Source organism: Vidua chalybeata, chromosome 5 (genome assembly GCF_026979565.1).
Source record: "Vidua chalybeata isolate OUT-0048 chromosome 5, bVidCha1 merged haplotype, whole genome shotgun sequence".
In the NCBI taxonomy this organism is placed as follows: Eukaryota; Metazoa; Chordata; class Aves; order Passeriformes; family Viduidae; genus Vidua; species Vidua chalybeata.
This window is the reverse complement of record NC_071534.1, coordinates 70,642,809-70,663,763: the sequence shown is the minus strand read 5'-3', so window position 1 is coordinate 70,663,763 and position 20,955 is coordinate 70,642,809. Positions and strand designations below refer to the sequence as shown.

General features: G+C 46.2%; 1 protein-coding gene across 2 annotated transcripts in view; it reads right to left on the bottom strand.

The window, feature by feature from the left end:
* Window positions 1-20,955, bottom strand: part of EXOC4 (exocyst complex component 4) — a 309,659-nt gene that overhangs the window by 31,047 nt on the left and 257,657 nt on the right. For both annotated transcript variants that reach the window (XM_053943114.1, XM_053943113.1), the window contains exons 13-14: window positions 16,306-16,461; window positions 13,098-13,276 (exon numbers count right to left, since the gene is read on the bottom strand). In XM_053943114.1, coding sequence (XP_053799089.1) covers window positions 13,098-13,276; window positions 16,306-16,461 — 335 coding nt within the window. The remainder of the gene's footprint in view (window positions 1-13,097; window positions 13,277-16,305; window positions 16,462-20,955) is intronic.

Here is a 20,955-nt window from a genome sequence, read left to right as displayed (position 1 = left end):
GCCATCCCAGAAAAGCAGGAGTCAGCTCCTTCCTGCTGCAGGCAGATGCACACACCATTTTTTCTCCTCTCCACAATTCACTTGCGGCACTTTAAGTGAAGCTGTAATTATATTTGTCAGTGGAGATAAGGGGAGGAGGGAGACGGGCACAATCTGCTCCCTGTTTAAAGCACTCAAATCCTTCTGGGGCCCCCTGGCAGGGAGGAGGCTCAGGTGGGGTTTTTTTTTGGGGGGGTGAATCTGAATTTCTCCTGTGGTTTTTTTTTTTTGCTTTTGGAGCTCAAAGGAAGCCTTTTGGAGCCCATCAATTTTCCTTTCTTCTCTGGACATCCAGAAGAGAAAATCCCATTCCTTTAAGTCTCACTCCAGATAGTTTTACTCCATCATCCTTGGCAGCACGAAGCCAACAAATGAGCTGGAGCAGCAAAAAATAACCAGAGCCTAAATTATTGAAGGGCTTTGAGTAGAAAATGCCATTTAGAGCTGGCTGTGGAGTTGCCCAAAGGGCAAAGGCTGAGCCTTCCTGTGGCTGCGGACCCACCACACTCTGAAACAAAGGGAGGGATCTCTGCTGAAATGCTGGGAAAAGGGGGAAAAAAATCTGGAATGCAAAACAGGGGAAAAAATCTGGAATGCAAATGGGGCAAAACAGACCAGGCATCCAATTCTTCTTCCCCTTCTCCTCCTTCCTAACCCATTTCCACCCAGCTGAGCATGAGCCCACCTGGCCACCACAAGACCCTGGCCAATGTCCTGCTCCGCTGGCCCCGACCATCCTGAAGCCTTCCCAGGCTGAATTTGAAGGTGAATTCTCCATGCTGCTGGATAAAAGTCCCAGCTTTGTTTGGGATTTCTCCTCCCTGGCTGAAATCACAGCCAAATCCTCTCCCTCAGAGGAAAATAAACTCAGCACAGGCCTTGCCACCCAGGATTTCAGTCACTCTGCGGTTCCACGGCGCCTGCTGGCAGGTTGTAAATGGATGGATGCAGGTTGCCAGACCTCTGGAATTTTAAACAAAACCCCTGGAGCCACTCAGGCGTGAGCAGAGTGACCACTGACACATCCCAGTGGTTTAACAGCACCAGGAGCAAAATCAGTCCAAGGAGACAAACTCTGCGCCCTGAACCTGAGGAAGGAACTTCCAAAATGCTCAGGATTTGCACAGCATTCCCTAATTTCCTCTATGGGGGCAAGGAAAGGCTCACAGAGACATTTTACAGCCCTGCTGGGGGAAAATCCCTCTTCTTTGGGAGAGAGATGCAGCAAGAAACTCCTGCTGAATTTAAGCACCAGTTCGCAGCTCCTTAAATTTGAATTTCTCCTTCCCTTCCTCTCCAGAAGAGGTAACTCCAAAAAAAAAAACCACAGGGAAAAGGGAATTTGTCACGGGGAAGGTGCTGGATTAAGCCTTTGGAGAGTCAGGGCTAACTCTTCTCTCTGCTGGAGACTTTCCTGGGGATCTCAGGCACCACTTTCAGTGCTTGAGTTCCCAGCAGGTAAAAACCTGGAAAATGAGATTTTATCCCTCACCGCCATTCCAGCAGGGCCTCCCCGTTCCCACAGCTTTTAGCACCACGAGGAGATGATGCCACAAGGCCACAAAATCGCTACTAAAACACCTTCAAAAAGGAGAATATCTGGTGTTTCAAGGAAAAAGCTTTGGGTGAAGCCAAGCAGAATGAGAGATGTGATTATTTTTTAAAGGAGTAGGGTGTGAACATCGGATCCAACATCAAGGACTTATTTCAGCGGGATTTCTGCCAGGAAACCTCTGACTTGCACACCCAAAAAGCATGAAAAAAATTGGTAATTTTTAAATATTTCATTATTTAAAAGCCACCTCTATGTGTCCCTCTGGACTCAGCTGGGAAAGGGAAAGATGCTGCTGGTGAGAAAAACTTTGTGAGGGGACAGGAATGCCACCAAGGTGTCCATGCCCCACCAAAAAGGGACTTTGGGGTACAGATCAGTGACTGCCTTCTCCTAAATTGGTCCATTTGGGAATTCCAGCTCTCTAGGAAAGGACTGGAATGAGCCATAAAAGCTGGAGCTGGATTTTGATTCTCCCAGAGGATTCATTTCAGAGTGACGGGAATTCAGGAAGCAAAGCTGGATTTTGGGGTGCCTCTTCTCTGAGGTGTGAATATTTGGGCCTCTTAGATATAAACAAATACTTCAAAGATTCACCCAGATATTACTGTTTTTTACCTAAATTGTTCTCTTTTGTAGGGATTAAAGCCAGGGAAATAAAACACTCAAAGGAATGATTTCTCCCAAGACTTCCAAGATCATGGAATGGAAGGGAAGCAAGAATGTTGGGAGGGAACTTTAAAGGCCATCAGTCCAACCTTCAAGGTATCTGGCACCTCACACCTGGATTTGGGATGTCTAAATTGTCCAAATTCCCAGCATTTTACTGGGAATTCACCTTTTACTGGGATCAGTGGCAAGGGCACTCACTGGTGCCAAAGGGACGAAGCTACACTTGTAGGATAAACAGAAGTGAAGAGGAAACGAGCTCAGGGAGAGCTGCTCATTAATAGATTTCCACTAATGAGTCCTGTTTTCTCAGAGAAAAATTGGGGATGTGCTGGAGGAGATTTAAGGAAGGGATTTCCCCTTGCAAATCTCCTCGAGCTTCTGACAGGGACACAGGGAAAGGGAAAAAAAAAAAAAAAAGCAAGAAAGAAGGAAAAGGAAAGCAAGAAGACAAAAATGAAGGGCTGGCACTGAGAACTTCCTTAAAATCCAAGTGCAGGAGAAGGGGCAAAGCTGGGAAAAAAAGCCTTTGAGGTGGCAAGGAAGAGCTGCAGCCCCCATCAGCTGGGTAAACACTAATGATGAGCAGAGCCCAGACTGTCACTGGTGATAAAGAGCAGCCTAAACACTCTATTAGTTTTTCATTTGGGGAATTAATGTTTTTTTACGGCGTGTGTACACTCGGCACTTAATGAATTGTCTCGTTAGCGCTGCCTGCGGAGCTCCTCGCCTGCCTCCGCTGCTGCCGGGCATAAATTTCCCCAGGAAATTAGCGCTTTAAAAAAAGGCAATAACTCCTCCAAAAAGTGGGTTTGTTTTCTGCAAAGATGCAGCCTTGGGAAAAAAAAAAAAAAAAAAAAAAGGATTATTGTGGAGGGGAGAAAGGAATCTGTTAAATAAAATAGAGGGGCAACTTCAGAGGTTCGAGCTCCATTGGTTGATCCACACTTTTCTTTAAGCACTTTGCAGTCTGGAAAAGGCTTGAAAACCACCCAAAACCAACTGGTTCATTAAAAAAACTCCAAAGATCAAGTGTTTTTCACTAATAAGATTTTTTTTTTTTTTTTTTTTAACTGAAGGAAGCAAAATTGTGCAGGGAGAATGAAGAGCAGGATGCTAACACAGGATTAGGAACAGAGTTGATTTCACTATGGTAGGATTCCCTAAAAAGTCCAGGATTTGCTGTTCCTCAACTGGGAAATTTCCTCTGTGTTAATTTTTCCTGTTTTCAGTCATTTATGATGTAACTTTCCCAGAACTTGCACTTCTCAGAATTATTATTTCCTGGGCTGAATTCGATTATCTCAGAAGTTACTTGATTTTTAAAAGTCCTTTCAGCTTCTTCTGAGCTTCTGGGAAGGATTTTTTTTTTTTTTTTTTTTTTTTTTTGCCTGTTTGTGTTTCCCAATATGCTTCACCAAATTTTACTTAAAACCAGGGAATATCACAAGTCAGTGTAGACACTTCCATCAATCTACAGCAAACCAAAAACTCACCCCCCTTTTCCTCAGAGTCCTCCAGGATACTGAGCAGCACCTCCCCAAAAAATGCCCTCAAAACTTCCCTGCAGGATTTCTCTGGGCCTTCAGAGGGATGGATTTGCAAAAGAACCTTAAATCTCCCAGTCTGTTGGACTCAGTGGAAGAGAAAGGAATAAAATTCCTCAAGTTAATCAGTGTCCTGATGCCCAGGAGTAAGAGCATAATGAAAATAAATACAGTGAAACAGATCCTTAGCAATCTTGTTTTTGGACAAAAAAAAAAATAGATAATTATCAATAAAATCCATTATCATAATCAATTATAGATAAAATTATAGACGTAGTTAATTAATTATAAATATAATTAATCAATTATAGATAAAAGTGGGTTTTTTTGAGGGCTGTTTGTTTTTAAGAGATTGGTTTGCAAAGCAAGAGGAGCAGCCCAGAGGTCTGGAACACAAAGAATGAGTTTTGTCCAAGGGAATCCAGAGGCAGGTGGGGAATGGGAACATCCATGAGAAGGATGAAGAATTCTCAAATTCAGGGTGAAGAACGGGAAAGAAAAAGGGACAAGCACCAGGGTGATCAGACTCAGCCTGATTTCTCCACAATTCCTGGTTATTTAAGAGTCATTCCCCCAAATCCCAGAGGGATTTAAGTGCTGGTGAGAGCAGGGTGATCCAACGGTGTGGTCAAAGCCCGGCTGGGATTTTGAGTCCCCATCCCGTAATTTCACCAATTATTTCGCCCCCTCCGGAGCAGGGCAAGGAGCAGGGAGGACTTTCTGCTCCCGATCTTTGCCACCAGGGAATGGTTTTCTCCAGAAAAGAGATAACAAGACTGAAATGGGATGAGCCAACAGGAGTGGCCAGCAGGCTCCTTGGAGCCATTCCCACAAATCCCGATTTCCTGGCATTGCTCGCGCGGGGATCCCGGCTGCAAAACGGTCTGGAAAGCTTTGCTAATTGGGTCACTTATTTCCATGACAATCCCCCGCGTTTAGGGCTGGTGGGTGGGAGGAAGGAAGGACGGAACGAGGGTAATTAGCGTAATGATGATGGCGAATTAAGTGCTGACCCCACGGATCGATCCCCGGCGCTGTCTCCCACAACAACCCATAAATGAGCAGCCAGGCCAGGGAAACAGCGGCTGATTTCCTCATCCCATTAAATATTTCATGGAAAGCGCTGAGGCTGGGGATCCATGGGAAAAGCTTCACTGCAGACATTCCAGAGAAAATAAAAAAATATTAAAAAAAAAAAAGCTCTGGAAGGCACCAGGAGATCACTTTGATGGGAAAACAGGAGCTTTTGGGTAACTGGGGACTGTGTGGTTTCGATCCCCGAGCTCCAGCAAAGCAGAGCCATTTATAAGCTATGAATTTTTCGTGCCAAAATTCTAAAATAAACCAAAACAATCTCCTCGTGCTCAGTTAAATCAAACCAGGCATTTTATCTTTGTGAAGTCAGCAGGTCCCTGCTGGTCTTGAAGGTGTTTTAACACTTTGCTATCCCACTTTTTTCCATGGTTTTAGTCCTCCAAAAGTCAATTTAGCCAAGAGGGACACTTAGCTGGACTCTTGTCCTCTGCCTGAATTGCTCTGCTCAGCTCTTGGCTGCAGAATCCTGGAATGGTTTGGGTGGAAAGGGACCTTAAATCCCATCCAGTTCCAATCCCATGGCAGGGACACCTCCCACTGTCCCAGGCTGCTCCAGCCCCAGTGCCCAGCCTGGCCTTGGACATTCCAGGGATGCAGGGGCAGCCCCAGCTGCTCTGGCAATTCCAGCCCAGCCAGGAATTCCCAATTCCCAAGATCCCAACCATCCCTGCCCTTGATGCCTCAAGGTTTGGCTTTTATATTTTTCAGATTCTGAACTGCTTTAGAGTGTGGGTCTGGGCTTCACATTATGGGATGGCGAGCTCTGTGCACAGAGCAGGGAGACAAAACAATTCCTGCTCCAGCTGGGCACCAAGGACAAATGATCCAAAGCTCAGGCCCAGGAGCACAAACAGCGTGGGCTGGAGAGAGAAAAACAAGCAGGATGGGAGTGCCTGGGCTAAAGCTGGAATGGGACAATGAACTGCAAGGTGCAAATGGAGCAGAGCTGATCCCAGTGAGAGCCCCCGGGAGCGCTCGTGCATTTTGGGACCATTTTGGTTCCTCTTGGCTGCAGCCCTGGCTGGGCTCTGGTGCTGCCCAAGGTGGATCCATGAGGAGATCCTTTCATAAATCCCTGCTTTGTTCTTTAGCTCTGCCCAGCCTCTGCTCCAGCTCAGCCATCTCAAGGCATCACCCTCTGGCAGTGGGAGCCATTCCCTGTGTCCTGTCCCTCCAGCCTTGTCCCCAGTCCCTCTGCAGCTCTCCTGGAGCTCCTTTAGGCCCTGCCAGGGGCTCTGAGCTCTCCCAGCTTTTTGCAGCAGCTTTGCTAAGTCTGAGTACATTTGCAGTTCTATCAAAGCTATAAATGGTGATTAATTAGCAGCTGATCACCCCTGGTTTGGTTTGGATGTGACAGACCCCATTTCACTCCGGGTGAGGGTGGCAGAGCTCCCTGTCCTTGCTCAAGGGCATTCCCACCTGGGAAACCCAGTAAACCAGGCAGGGACCTCATTCCTTCATTAAACACCACCCCAAGCTCGCTGAGGGCGTGCTGGGGTTTGGAGAAGCCAAACCTGGGCACAGGTTTGGAGAGATTCAGAGATTCCCAATGTTTGTGGAGAACACTGGGAATCTCTGAGCATCCCAGAGCAGGAACAGGCCGAGCTGTGGGATGGACAAAAAGATCTGTGGACACGAACCATGGCCAAGCAGGTGAAATGCCCAAAAAGAGCTTTTCCTTCTTTTCCTCTGCTTCTCCTCAGAACCAACAGGATCTGAGTGACTTTGTCCACCACCAGCAGCTCCCAGGCCAGGTTAATTCCTGCACCCAGGGCAGGCCCATCCATGATCACACAAAGGAGGTTCAGAGCACCTGGGAAGGGAAGCTGGCCAGGATTTGTGCTCTTCCAGAAGAGCCCCAACTGCTCAGGCAGTGGGAAAGAAGAAATATTGGAAAATAAGGCTATTTATGAAGCTTAAATAAAAAGCTGTCATTTAGATTAAGTCATATTGGAGCAGCAGATATTCACCAAATAATCAAAGCACTCAAGATTTACCTTGTTAATTTAATGGCAGGTGGTTTGCATTTGGTGGAGATGTGCAGCTTTTTCTGGTTTAGACAGAAATTTACTTTTGTTGCAATAACAAAGCCACAGCATTCACCGAGTCCTTTCCTCTGCCCCGGGGCAGGCTCGTGTTGATCATCTTTAATCTGGCTTTCAAATAAGGTTTTCTATTAATATAACTTTAAAAAAAAAAAAAAAATTCTCCGTGAGCAATCAATACAGCAAGATGCGCTACAAGTTCAGTGACAGGGAAAAAATAATAATAATAAATAAAAAAAAAAAAAAACAACTGCAGCTCGAGAGAAATAGAGCCCCATTTAAGAGCTGAATTCAGATCATTAGGGGGTTAAACACAAAGCCCTGCCCGAGCTCAGCACTGCTGGGTGGCCTGGCTGCCAAATGAAAGGCAGCAATTTCCCCTCCACACCGGGCCTGATTTCCATTTGTGCTGAAACCCCTGTGCACCACTCCGGAGGGGCCTGAAAGTGACTTTAAGTGACAGCTCCGTGTGGCAGAAAAAGGGCTCCGCTGTCCATTTCCAAGTCATCATTCCTGGAGTGGGGCAGGATGCTCCTCTCAGCCATCAAAGCCCACTCCAGGCTCGGGGGAAGCAAAGCTGATGATCCCAGGATGCTCTAATGGCCCTCAGTAAGCCTTGGAAAGCATTTTGAGATGTGTGGCTGGAAAATGAGATGCAAATGCTCGGTGTTATCGTTAATAAAGGCAGGCGGTGGCAGGGAAATGCGGGGTTTTGGTTAAAAGCTGTAGAAAACCTCATTTTTTCCTCCCCTGCTTTGGATGGAAGTCGTCGCTCACCCAAACCGGGACTGTGGGGGAAGCGCTGCCCATCTGCAGAGGAAAAAGGGGAAAACATGTTCCACAGCCCCTTGGAATTGAGGGAATTTGAGGAGAAAATATCTGCCGTGGGCACTGGATACCGCAGTGAAGAGGTGGAATGGCCTCAGGGTGTGTTCCTGAAGAGATTTTCCCTTTGTAGAGGAGGCAGTGGCAGGACAGGAGGTCCCACCTCAGGCCGGTGGCTGTTTTTCCAGTCAGAACTGGAAATGCATTAAAATGCTGGCATTACTCATCCAGGGTGACCCGGGCAAGGCCCACACAGAGAAGGTGAACACGACACGCTGGGCAAATAAAGGTTTCTCCACACGAAGGGGCTGAGGGAAGGGCAGCTGCTGAGCCGTGACAGCCAAGGCAAAAAGTTTAATTCCAATGAACCTTCTGGAAAGAAAGACTGTGGAAGAGGTTTTACAGCGACTTCTGTGAGCCAGAGAGAAGTTTGATAAGAGGATCTGTGTTTGGTAAGAGGATCCATGTTTGATAAGAGGATCCATGTTTGATAAAAGGATCCATGTTTGATAACAGGATTCATGTTTGATAAGAGGATCCATGTTTGATAAAAGGATCCATGTTTGATAAGAGGATCCATATTTGATAAAAGGATCCATGTTTGATAAGAGGATCCAGGTTTGATAAGAGGATCCATGTTTGATAAGAGGATCCATGTTTGATAAGAGTATCCATGTTTGATAAGAGTATCCATGTTTGATAAAAGGATCCATGTTTGATAAAAGGATCCAGGTTTGATAAGAGGATCCACATTTGATAAAAGGATCCATGTTTGATAAAAGGATCCATGTTTGATAAGAGGATCCATATTTGATAACAGGATCCATGTTTGATAAGAGGATCCATGTTTGATAAGAGTATCCATGTTTGATAAAAGGATCCATGTTTGATACGAGGATCCACATTTGATAAAAGGATCCATGTTTGATAACAGGATCCATATTTGATAACAGGATCCATGTTTGATAAGAGGATCCATGTTTGATAACAGGATCCAGGTTTGATAAGAGGATCCATGTTTGATAAAAGGATCCATGTTTGATAAGAGGATCCATATTTGATAAAAGGATCCATGTTTGATAAGAGGATCCATATTTGATAAAAGGATCCATGTTTGATAAGAGGATCCATATTTGATAAAAGGATCCATGTTTACCCCTGAAAGAATTTCCTACCAAGGTTGTTGACTTGGAAACCTGTTGCCCTGATTTTTAAAAGCGTTACGTTTTCTTTCATAGTTCTTTTGAAAGTTTTAAAGTTCTCATAAAACTTCTTATACCTTCTGATAATGTTTACATGTTTCCACTGGAGTTCTCACGCACTGTCCATGTAAATAATGATTGTTTTGCATTCCTCTTTGTGGGAGGAGAGAATTGATGGACTGTTGGTTTGACCAGTGTGGTTGGAGAGGTGGCAATTCCATCCTCCAATCCACTATCACTTTTGGAATTCTATATATTGCAAGGTCAGAAATAAAACTGGCTCTTTTTCTCTTTTGAACTTACCAAACTTCTGTCAGCTCATTTTGAGTCCAACAGCGACAGAAACCAAGAAAGCAAGAAGGAAAAATAAGAGAAGGTGCAACTGCCTGTTCCAATGAGCACTTTGTTTGTCTCTTGTGATCAGTAAGTGCAAATTTATGAGTTTTGTAAGAATGTACAAAAAGCAGGCATGCTAGAATAAAACCAGTTTGGAGCCTTCTGAAAACGGAGTGTTGCTTTGTATTGTGACAAAAGGCAATTGTGATTTAGCTGAGCTGGAAGAGCTCAGGGCCCAAAGGGGCTCCAGGAGAGCTGCAGAGGGACTGGGGCCAAGGCCTGCAGGGACAGGACACAGGGAATGGCTCCCACTGCCAGAGGGCAGGGATGGATGGGATCTTGGGAATTGGGAATTCCTGGCTGGGCTGGGATTGCCAGAGCAGCTGGGGCTGCCCCTGCATCCCTGGAATGTCCAAGGCCAGGCTGGAGCAGCCTGGGACAGTGGGAGGTGTCCCTGCCATGGCAGGGATGGCACTGGATGGGATTTAAGGTCCCTTCCCACCCAAACCATTTGATTCCATGCCAGAGCAAACAAGTCTTTAAAATGCTTAAAATCTTTAAAAAGATTGTCCCAACTCCTTCGTGGCTCATAATAATTCCTTCTCTAAAATATTCAGGGAACCTCAGAAGCTGAAGCTCCTGAAGGGAAAAGGATGAGTTTGTGTCTGCAGCACAGAAGATGAGGAGGGGAAACCCAACTTCCATTTTCCTATAAAACCCCTTTAAAAGTGACTCGACTTCCTCAGCAAATTCACCTTCTCCCAGCAATTTTAATCCTTAAATGGTTTTTGTTAAAAAGGAGTTTGTATTCCCTCAAAAGACAAGAGCAGAAGGAAATGACTTTGTCATATCTGGCTGGTTTGGGAAATAAAAAATCCAATTCTGAAGGGGAGCAGATAAGGGCAGAGCCATGGAAGAGCCATCAGCTCAGCAAACACCAAATAATGAACAGTGCAGAGACTGCCCAGCCTGATAAAACTCTCCATTAGCAAGGCTGGGTTTAAATGAGGGATAATTGTGGCACGTCCACAGCCAAAGATTATTGAATTTTTATCTCTGGGAAGGGGCCTTTGACAGCCTCACCCCAAAGACACCAGCAGGTCACGCCTCTTTTTAGGGTTTCCCAAAATCAGACCTGCCCAGCTCCACCTTGTGCTTTCAGGATGTTCAGAGCTGTGGTGACCGAGGGAATTTATTATTTCTAATTTTATAAAATATATTTATTATGAAACAAAAATATTACAAATATTAAATATATTTTATAGAGATTTTGTAATAGATTTTATTTATAATATAGTTTGTTTATTTATAAAATATATTTTTATAATATATTTGATATATTTATATATATAAAAATATAAAAATGTAATAAAATATATTTATTATTTGCATCCAAGGAAGCTGTGCTGGAAAAACTGCTGCCTTCCCCCAGGGCCACCAGCTCCACGTGGGCTTGTTGGGATTAGGGAATTTCTGGCATTGCACCAAAAATTCAGGTCCTGATCACTCACTGAACACTTGGGTGATGCCCTGAGTGGGACCAGGACTGAATCTCAAGTTGCTGGGGCAAAAAAGAGAAACAATCAAAGGATGAAAATTTCATTTATAAGCAGGAGGTCAGGCCAGCCTCTGTCATTTCCTACCAGTGCCCCTTCCTCCCCTTGTTCCAGACACTCCTGGCATTTGTGTACAGACGTTTTAGGATGAAGTTATTACAAAGGAAGATGAATTTTTATTGTCAGGAGGACGCTGCCAAGTGAAATATTACACTTTGTGCTTTTATGTTTATTCACCGCTGCGTGGAACGTCCTCTCCGAGGCCTGAAAGTCATGCTCGTGCCCTTTAATATCTGGAAAATATTGATTTATTAAAAAACCCGAGTTTCAACCAGACCTCAAATTATAAATGATGCTTTGTTTTAACAGCTCTGACTGTTAGAACATAAATCCTCAGCCCCAAGAACTCTCCTAGTAACTAAATAAATATTTGTCTACCGAGCTTTGATAGTGTTTCCCACTGGGTTTTGTTTAATTTTGTTATTTGTTTAATAACAAAAAACGCTGGAACAGAGCAAGTGTTGTCACCCAGGTATTGGGGAGTCAAAGTCTGGGTTACAGGAATATTAAAGCTACCTGGAGTAATTTGGGTTTTAATTGTTCACAGGTTGTATGACCTTAATTTTCCTTCTGGATCCAAAGGATCTGATCCATGGGAAGCTGAGTGAGGAGTTTAAAGTCCTGCTCTAGAGCAGAGTTAGAACCACAGGAAGGATTTCAGTCACCTAGAGAGGCTCTGCTGACAAGAATGATTTAACAGACACAAAACACTGTGGCTTTGTTCTGCACCAGCAAATTTCCCTCATGATTTCCCAGAAAAAAAAAAAAAAAAAAGTCTGAGCTGATTTTCATCTCCCAAGTCCCAGGAGAGCTCAGCTGCCCCCAGCCCTGGGCACTTTCCCCCCAGGATGCTGCTGCAAATTTCCAAACCAAACTGCAGAAATTCCTTCTATCCTCACCACATTCCCCTGAGTCCTGGCATCCCCTCGAGCTGTGTGGATTATTTATTCCATGCTTTTCCTTTTCCAGCTCCTCAGCTGTCCCCTTGCACATCCAGAGACAGCAGGGCTTGTTCAGGATTTGTAAAACACGCAAGATTTAATTCCAGGGATGCTGGGCAGGAGGAAGAGCTCAAACCAAGACGAAGGTTGTTGGAAGCCTGACTGCTGGGAATTTTAGGTTTTCTGTGCTGGCAGGCACTGACCCCCAAGAGAACACTGCACTGACCCGAGGCCGTGGAGAAGCTTCCAAAATGGAATGGCAGAACTGGGATTGTGGGGGTGGAGTTTGGATAGAAGTGTGTGATGTCACTGGGAGGGAAACTTAAGAGTTTGACCTTCTGTGGCAAGCACATTTCTCTCTCTCTCAGGATTTTTCATTGAGGTGCACAGAGAGAAATGAAAGAGAAAACAATTTCTATTTCTGCTCCTTGTTTTTCCCATGTGGAATGTGCTTGGAGAACTGTTTATCTTGGTTGGATCATGGTGGATTGTTTGGGCCTTATGGCCAATCGGATCCACCTGTGTCTGGACTCTGGAGAGCAGGGTCACGAGTTGTGAGTTAGTGAGATATGATAGTTAGAGAAAGTAGCATGTAGTATTTAGTATCCTCTTTTATACAGTATATTAATGTTTTATAGCATAATTATAATAAAGAAATCATTCAGCCTTCTGAACTAAGTCAGACATCAGCATTCGCCGACATCTACAATAACCTTCAGAGGAAAACTCCAGCCTTGTCCAGGATCCTGCTCCAGCAGAAGCACAGCTGGCACTGCAGGAGGGCTGAGCCCCCATGGAATGGCACTGCTGCCACCTCCCTGACCCACAGGCTGCCAGCTCTGTTCTGACTCTGGCACTGGGTTGTTTTCTTTTTTGTACTATTGCATTTGTATTTTTAATTTTCCTAGTAAAGAACTGTTATTCCAATTCCCATATCTTTGCCTGAGAGCCCCTTAATTTCAAAATGATAATAATTTGGAGGGAGGGGGTTTGCATTTTCCATTTCAGGGGAGGCTCCTGCCTTGCTTTTAGCCCTTCCAAACCTGGACAGAAGTGATGCTCCTGGAGCCCCCGGGAGGAACAAAGAGCCGCAGCTGCTTCGCTTCCTCCCTCCCTCTGACACAAACCTGCTTGGGGAGCGGGAACAAAAGCTGCTCATTCCTGCCAAAACCCCCCCCCATTCCTGCTGCTCCAATCCCCAGGCAGAGCTTTCCCGTGGGATTTACTCACTCTGGGATGCTGAGAGGCTGGAGAAAGCTGCCTTGGTGCGTCCTGCCAGCCACTCCAGGCTCTCGTGCAGGTTGGCCAAGGCTTTGAGGTCGCTGACGTCCCGCAGGATCTCCTGCTGAGGGATCAGCTTGTCTCCCAAATTCCCGATCAGAACTTCGGATTCTTTGCCAAAAGCAGCCCTGGAATGGAAAGCAAAGCCCCCTGAGGAATGTGGAATCGGGGACAGAAAATCAGGATTTTCTGTTATGAATCTTGGAAGTGAAGGGTGTGGTTTGATATGAGAAATAAAATATTGGTTAGTTTTGTGTTGTAAAATTATGTATAAAGATATGAAAGTTAATGACACATGGTGTTATTACTAATATTTTTTAAAACTTATTTTAATTTTTTTTTAACAATATTAGTAATATAAGTTGAATCCAAGCTCTTTTCCCTCTCCAAGGCAGAGCTGGGAACATCTTTGGGGTTTATCAGCAGCACCTCTGCCTGGGGAATGAACTGTGGGATCCCCTTTCTCCAGAGATTAGGGCAGCCTGTTTCTCACTGTTGTGGTTTGGAATGGCAGGAAATCTAGTTTGTTTCGATTCTGACTACTTTTTTTTCTTTCAGTTACTTTTAATAAAATTTTCTTTATACCCTTTAAAATGCTTTAAACCTCCTTTACCTTTCTCCTAATCCTATCTCACAACATGAAATAAGTGCACTAATAATTGACCAACACTAAAGCCCACCACACTCATCAGCACATTAATTAGAAAATTTTAAAATCGAAAAAATCTTAAATTAGCAAACCAAAACCTCTACTCTCACCAAGCTCTGAGCTCCTCTAAAATGCTCCAGCAGGTCCCTCTGGCTGCCCAATCCCACTGGAATATTAATGGGAAATTCTGCTGGTGCCTTCTGACATCTCCTCACTCAGGAGACAGCGAGGGGTTAAGACAACAAAATCAATCTCTGTCCACAGGCAGAGGATTATTTTTTGCAAAGATTTTTTTTTTGATTCTTTTTAGTTAAACAAATGAGTTACAGGAAGGCTGGGGAGGGAAGGAAAGCTGGGTATGGATCTCTTTTGCTGCTACGGGACAAAAAGCTGCTGGTGAACTTTCAGGATTAGTTTTAATTTACCAATATTCATAAAGGGATGCTGCTGAGTAGTTCCACGTCCAAAAAAGACCATTTTCCCAAATTTTATCAGGCTTGAACCTCCTTTACCAGGAAGGGGTGTGTAGTCCTGCCCTGCTAGCCAAGAATTAGGGCCCACGAACACCAAATATTGAAATTTTAAATATCTTAGAGGTTAACTGACAATGAAATGAGCTCTCCCATTCTCTGCTAACCAAGGATTCCACAGGACCTGCTTCCCTTTGGCTCCACTGCAGTGTCCAGGCAGAATTATTCCCAATTCATCAGCAGTGCCAAGAGAAAGAAGCAGCAGCAGCAGTGAAGAAATCATGTTCCTTTGTATTAGGAGAAAAGGCTGGGAAAAGGCTGCTTAAATGGGAAGAGGATGACAAAAAGTTGGACGAGCAATTAATTTTATTTTGAAGCTTTCAGGAGGGATCTATTCAACCACCACTCATCCTGGAGGAAGTTTCTAAGCCATCAATGGCTAAATCTGGCCCAGAGCAATTATTATGATTTAAATTAATGCTACAGGAGCGTTCACAGGGCACTGGGAGGAACTGGGGCTTAGCAGATGATGCTCTGTGCAAACAGGCACTGAGAAAAGATCTTTGTCCTAAAGCCTGGGCTGAAAAAAAGCCACGGCACAGGAGCTTTTCCCAGGAAATTCAGTGTGGATGTCTTAATAGGCTTTTCCTAAAGGCTTGCCATTGGAGCTCCTCTGATCCACTGTCACAAAATACTTCAATTAATGGCCAGGAGAATGGAATGAATGGAATAAAATGCATATTAGGATGAAAATGTTGGTTCTGTCAGCATCAGGCTGAGCTTGGCCATCTGTTTTTGCCTGGCCAGGAGTTTCTACTCAGCCAGCAGAGCCCATTGGAGCTTTGCTATCCCACACTGCTGGATCAGGAATCACAGGGAGAGCCAGGAGGGGCTTCCCAGGTGAGGAAATGAAGGGTAAATGTGAAAGCAGGTGAGGACTGAATCCATGAAATTCAACTCGGGGACTGCACAGAGACCTCAAGGGCTCTGCAGCCTCCCCCTGCTCCTCTGGGGATGTTTTAAATCCCTGCCCAAGCTGCAAACCCTTCTGTGACCCCACAAATCCCATCCTCTCCAGGCTGCATCCTCCCTGTCACGGGGCTTCCAGGCAGGGAAGGAGGGAAATGACAATCTGGGCAAATTAGACTTGTTATTTTCAACAGCTTCTCCTCCTCCTCCTCCTCCAGTTTTACAGCCAAGTGCCAATCAAGGAAGTGATGAATAGGGATGGGGATGTGCAGGCTTTGGAATCTCACAGGAGCTGAGCCATTCCCAGCGAGCAGGGGAAGGGAATCTGCCTCCTTCCAGCCTTTCACTGGCATGAAAGGTAGGAACAACCTGGTTTTGGGCACGGAGAGTTGTCTCCAAAAGAATTCCTGCTGGAAATACGGGAATTTTTCATTTGCTCCCCTGAGTTAGTTCCTGGAGTTGGGATGGAGGGGAAAGTCCACCGTGGTCGTGGCTGAAATTAAAGATTCCTTTGACAGCACTGATTTTGGGAATTCCTGCCCAGTACAACCAGCTGGCCCCCGCTTTAGGTCAGAAAATGCTGCTCCCTTCATCACGTGGGTGATCAGAGCAGCACCAACCAGCAGGATTGGATTTGCCTGGATTCAAAACAATCCTTTCCTTCCCCAATCCCAGGCACTTCCCTGGCACTTGGATCACAAAGACAACTCTCCAAATGGCTTTGTCTGAACAACAGAGTGAGCGGGAATTGCACCAGGAGAAGCTTAGGTTGGATATTGGGAAGATTTCTTCCCCCAAAACACCACCCAGGGCAGGGGTGGAGTCCCCAGCCCTGGAGGGATTGCAAAGCCATGTGGATGTGGCACCTGGGGACATGGGCAGTGGTGGCCTTGGCAGGGCTGGGAATGGTTGGACTCGATGATCTCCAAAGTCTTTCCCATTTCCCAAATGATTCCATGATTCTCCTCACGCCTGTGGACGCGACATCTACGAAAACACCATAACCTTGTTCCTACTTTTTGCTGCCGCTCTCCTTGAAACCCTTTCACACCTTCCCACAACATTTTACCTTATGAAATCCTCCTCCTCCTCTCTCTTGGGCCTCAGCTGCTTGGGCTGAGCCATGTTGCTCCAGTTGGGCAGGGATTTCAGGAGCCTGCTGATGTCGTCGTCCTTGGCCCAGGACGCGCTGATCACCAGCTTCTCATCCGACTGCACGATGGTCCTGCAGGGAAAGAGGCAACAACACCTCAGAGAGGAGCAAATCCTGCTTTTTGGGCCACTTCTCATTTCATTCTGTCTTATTTGTTACATTCCATATCACACAAATGGGGGTTGAGCAGTGAGGAAAGGATCCAGAGAGGAATCCCACACATGGAGGGGACAGCAAGGCGGGTGGACAGGGTAGGAAATGCCCTTAAACACACAACTCCTGATGGACTTTGAGACATCTTTTAAGGGGAAAAGGGCCATTTTCCTAAATTCCCCAACCCTGGGAATTCAGTTGGGCACCCAGCTGGAGGAGGTCACCCTGCACTGGTGTCTCCATGGATCATTTTCCTCTGGAACGTCGTGGAGCTCAGCAGCCTCTGCCCATGGTGGGGTCACTGCAAGGTGGGGCTAGCCCAGAACACCTGGCTGGGAGCCACCACCTCCCCCCACAGCTGGCCCAGCCTGGGGACCAGGGGTGAAGCAAGGAAGGGGAATGAAGGATCTTCTTTCCAAGTCATCCAAAGCATCTCCTGACGGAGATTCCACCTAAATCCTATGTGGGAAACTGAGTCAGGGATTGCACTGGGTTCCAATTGGGAAGAATTTCCCTGTTTCATGGTTTTGGCAGGGTAAATGGTTTGAATTCCTGACTGGGAATTTCAGGAAACAAATGGGATGCTGTAAGGTCAATCCAGGACCTTAAAGATTCTCATTTCCACCCCCAATCCCATGGGCAGGGACACCTCTCACTGTCCCAGGCTGCTCCAGCCCCAGTGTCCAGCCTTTCCTTGGACATTGCAGGGATGCAGGGGCAGCCCCAGCTGCTCTGGCAATTCCAGCCCAGCCAGGAATTCCCAATTCCCAAGATCCCATCCATGCCTGCCCTCTGGCAGTGGGAGCCATTCCCTGTGTCCTGTCCCTGCAGGCCTTGTCCCCAGTCCCTCTGCAGCTCTCCTGGAGCCCCTTTAGGGCCGGGAATGTGCTGGAAGCTCTCCCTGGATCCTTCTCCTCTCCAGGTGAACATTCCCAGCTCTTCCAGGCCGGCTCCAGGCTGGAATGGACTGAGCCAACAGAGCCACTGCCACAGCCCAGCACCCCCTGACACGGACCTGGCAGAGCCATTCCAGCCACACTCTCCCTGATCCAGGCTGGAATGCTGGGGCAGAGATGAGGTGTCAGCAGCATTCAGGTGCTGATTTGGGGAATAAATAGAAATAAAAACAACAACACCCCGAGCATCTGCGTTTTGCAAAGGAAAACAACAAGAGAGGCACCGAGACAGGAGCCAGCTCTGATCCATCCTGAAGAGAACAGCTCATTTCTCATCCCACCCTTTCCCCATCCGCCAGGAAAACAAGCTCAGCTCAGGAACCACACAGGATTTGTGAAAACGAATTTGTCACATGCACTTACAAACAAGTTTTCCTTCCCTTCAAGTTTCACGTTCAATCTGTCACACACAAAAGGCTGAGCTTTGTTTCCAGCCACACAAGACCTCGGCGTCAACATTCCTGTTTGGCCTTCTGCTGCTGGGAGGGAGTTGGTGTTTTTCCACTCAGGGGGGGGAAAAAAATTTTAAAAAAAAGGTCTTTTATTTTTCACCCTGGTGAAAACTGAGGGGGATAAAAGAGCTCCACCAGCAGCTCTGACATCTGGGATGGAAAAGGGGGATTTGATGATATCTGGGCATTGCTGTGCCAAGGCAAGACAACTGTTCCAGGGAACACATCAGCCAGGGCTTTGTCCTCTGCACATTTAATAGACTGCAGTAATACTCTCCTTCCCTTGGGAGTCTATTTCACACTTGAACAAATCCAACTCTTGGATAAAAAAACTCCTGATACCGAGCTCGTGTTTTATTTTCCTCCATTTCATCCCATTACTCCCCGTTATTTCCCCTCTCAGCTCAGCTCTCTCCACGTCCACTGTTTGCTCTCTTCAATTATTTCCAGCCTTATCGTGGCCCTTCAGACACCCACGACTCCAGGGCATCTTTGGGAGCGTCCTGATGGAGAGACACAGAGCCACCTCTCTGTTTTATGATCCTTATTATCCTCAAAATCCCAATTGTTTGTGGAGTCAGCGCTGGGGGGGAGACGGGGGAGGATGTTGGGATGCTCTGACAAGCTGCAAACCCAGCCTGCTGTCCTTGCTTTTCCGGGGTCAGAGTTTTCCAAGAGCCTAATCCACAATTCCTGCTTTCCTCACCTTTTGGTGCTACCCATGGATCCACGTAATCCTGGAATGGTTTGGGTTGGAAGGGACCTTAAAGCCCATCCAGATCCACCCCTGCCATGGGCAGGGACAGCTCCCACTGTCCCTGGGTGCTCCAAGCCCTGTCCAGCCTGGCCTTGAATATTCCAGGGATCCAGGGGAGTCCATGGACAAGATCCATGGATCCAATGAAATCAGCGAGCTCCAAAGTAATCCATGGAACAGCCCCAGCACTGCCTGGATCCCTTGGAATTACATCCCCACTCTTTCCCAGGGCTCCAACACCTCCTGATTTTTACTGATGTTGGTTTTACCCCAACTACCCCCTCAAGAAGATGCTGAAAAGGGTGGAACATCCCTGATCTCTGATGGACATCCAGCTTTTCCCAACTCCTTTTTCCCACATTTTCTTCCCAGCTTCTCAGCCAGTGTTCCCCCTCTGAAACTTCAATCAGTGTCCCTCCAATTTGTGTCCTTGAGTGAATTATCCCAGGACAGGGTGACATCTTTTAGTACAGCTCAAAACTCTTCCTTGCACTCCCAGCTCCTAATCCCAAACTCCTCCATAATTTTTCCTGCTGCTGCCATAGGGAGCTGAACTTGGCTGGATCCAGGTGCCCACCAAGCTGCTCCATCCCCCTCAGAGGACAGAGGCAGGAAAAATTATGGAAAAAAAAAACCCTTTTATTGCGGAGCAAACATCTTAAAATATGGAATATCAGTCTGGAACAGCTATCCTGGATATGTCTTTCCCAAAATCTTTCCCATTCCCAGCCTGCTGGTGAAGGAGAGACAGCTTTGATGCCGTGGCCAAAATCCTGGTGTGTGTCACACCTTCCCAGGTACCAATCCTGCACTCTGAGGAATTATTATGGGAAATAATATGGGAATATCCCTGGACACAGCTGGGGGGGGGGCGTGGCTTTCCAGCAGGAAACATCTGGAAGCCACGGGGGCTAATTGGGCTCCTCTGCCTTGTGCCAGGTGGATTTTTGGATGATTTTTTCCCTCTTCTCACGGTCAAAGTGATGTTTCCATGCTGAGCTCGTGCTGCCAAGGGTTAAAAAGCAGCTGGGCCAGGCACCCACAGCCTGAGGGGACACCTTTGCCCCAAAAAGAGTCAAAAAGGCAACTTAAACCCCAAAAGTTCATGCAAGGAGGGGAAAGTGTCACTAAAAAGCAGCAAAAGCATTTCCCGGGGAATCAAAAATTCCTGTTTGGCTGCCCCATTTTGGCTGAATTAATCTGCTCTTTCTCAGTAAAAAGGGGGCTTAGATTTATTTTGCCTGGCTGGAAAGCAGGAGGGGTTTCTTTTCTTCACCATTTTGATCGATCCAGGCCCAGTTATTTCCCATTTTTTCCCCCCAAATTTAGCTGAGAGAGTTCAGCCAAAGGAGGTCGGTCGCCAGAAGCTGCCTCCAAAGAGGGAGCTGAGCACCTCCAAAGGATTTAATCACTTTTTAAACTCTCTGAACCACATTTTGGTGATGCCCATCTCCTTTTAAGACAAAAAAGACTCATCTGGGTGAGGGATTCAGAGCCTTCAGAGAGGTTCAAAAATGAACAAGGTGAGGATGAAGATGGGGAAGAAGGGGGTGGACACACAAGACAGAGCTTAGAGTGGACAGCAAAATAAAAATGTGCAACTTCAACGTGGACATGGATAATATTGGCAAAATTATGTAGAAAAACATGGAAAGAGGTGAATTTTTGCATTTGATGCAGCAAATTTTGTCGGAGAAGGGTGTTGCCAGAGGATTAAAAAGAAGGGCTCATGTTAAGGGCAGCATCTGTGAACTGGGCAGGTTTCTCCTGTCAGTATCTCCAAAAATCCCACAAAAATGGTTTTCTACTCAGGTTTTTAACATAAAATGGTTTTAAACTTCGGAGTTGAGCTGCTCTCCTGGAAATCTGCTGGAGACGGGGGTTGGACACGACTGGGAAGTGCTGCCAGCACGGCAGGAGGTTTGGGGGCTCCATCTCCCAGTTTTATTTGCATTTTCAGCCCCAGCCTCTCATCAATTAGTCAGAAATCAGAGCTGACGTTTGTAAACAGTTTGGGTGGCAAACTGGAATGGGAATTTTGGACAAAAATGCGATTTGCAGGAGGCACCTCACCTACGCTGAACTCCCAAAATTCGTCATCAATTAACACACGAGAGCTGCTATTTATAGGAATGTCCAATCCCATCCAGCCCCCTTAGGTTTGATATTTTTCTTTTTAAATCCCTGGAAAACACGAGCCAAAGGGAGCTCAGACATGAACAATCTCAGCTGTGCATTTCCCAGTGCT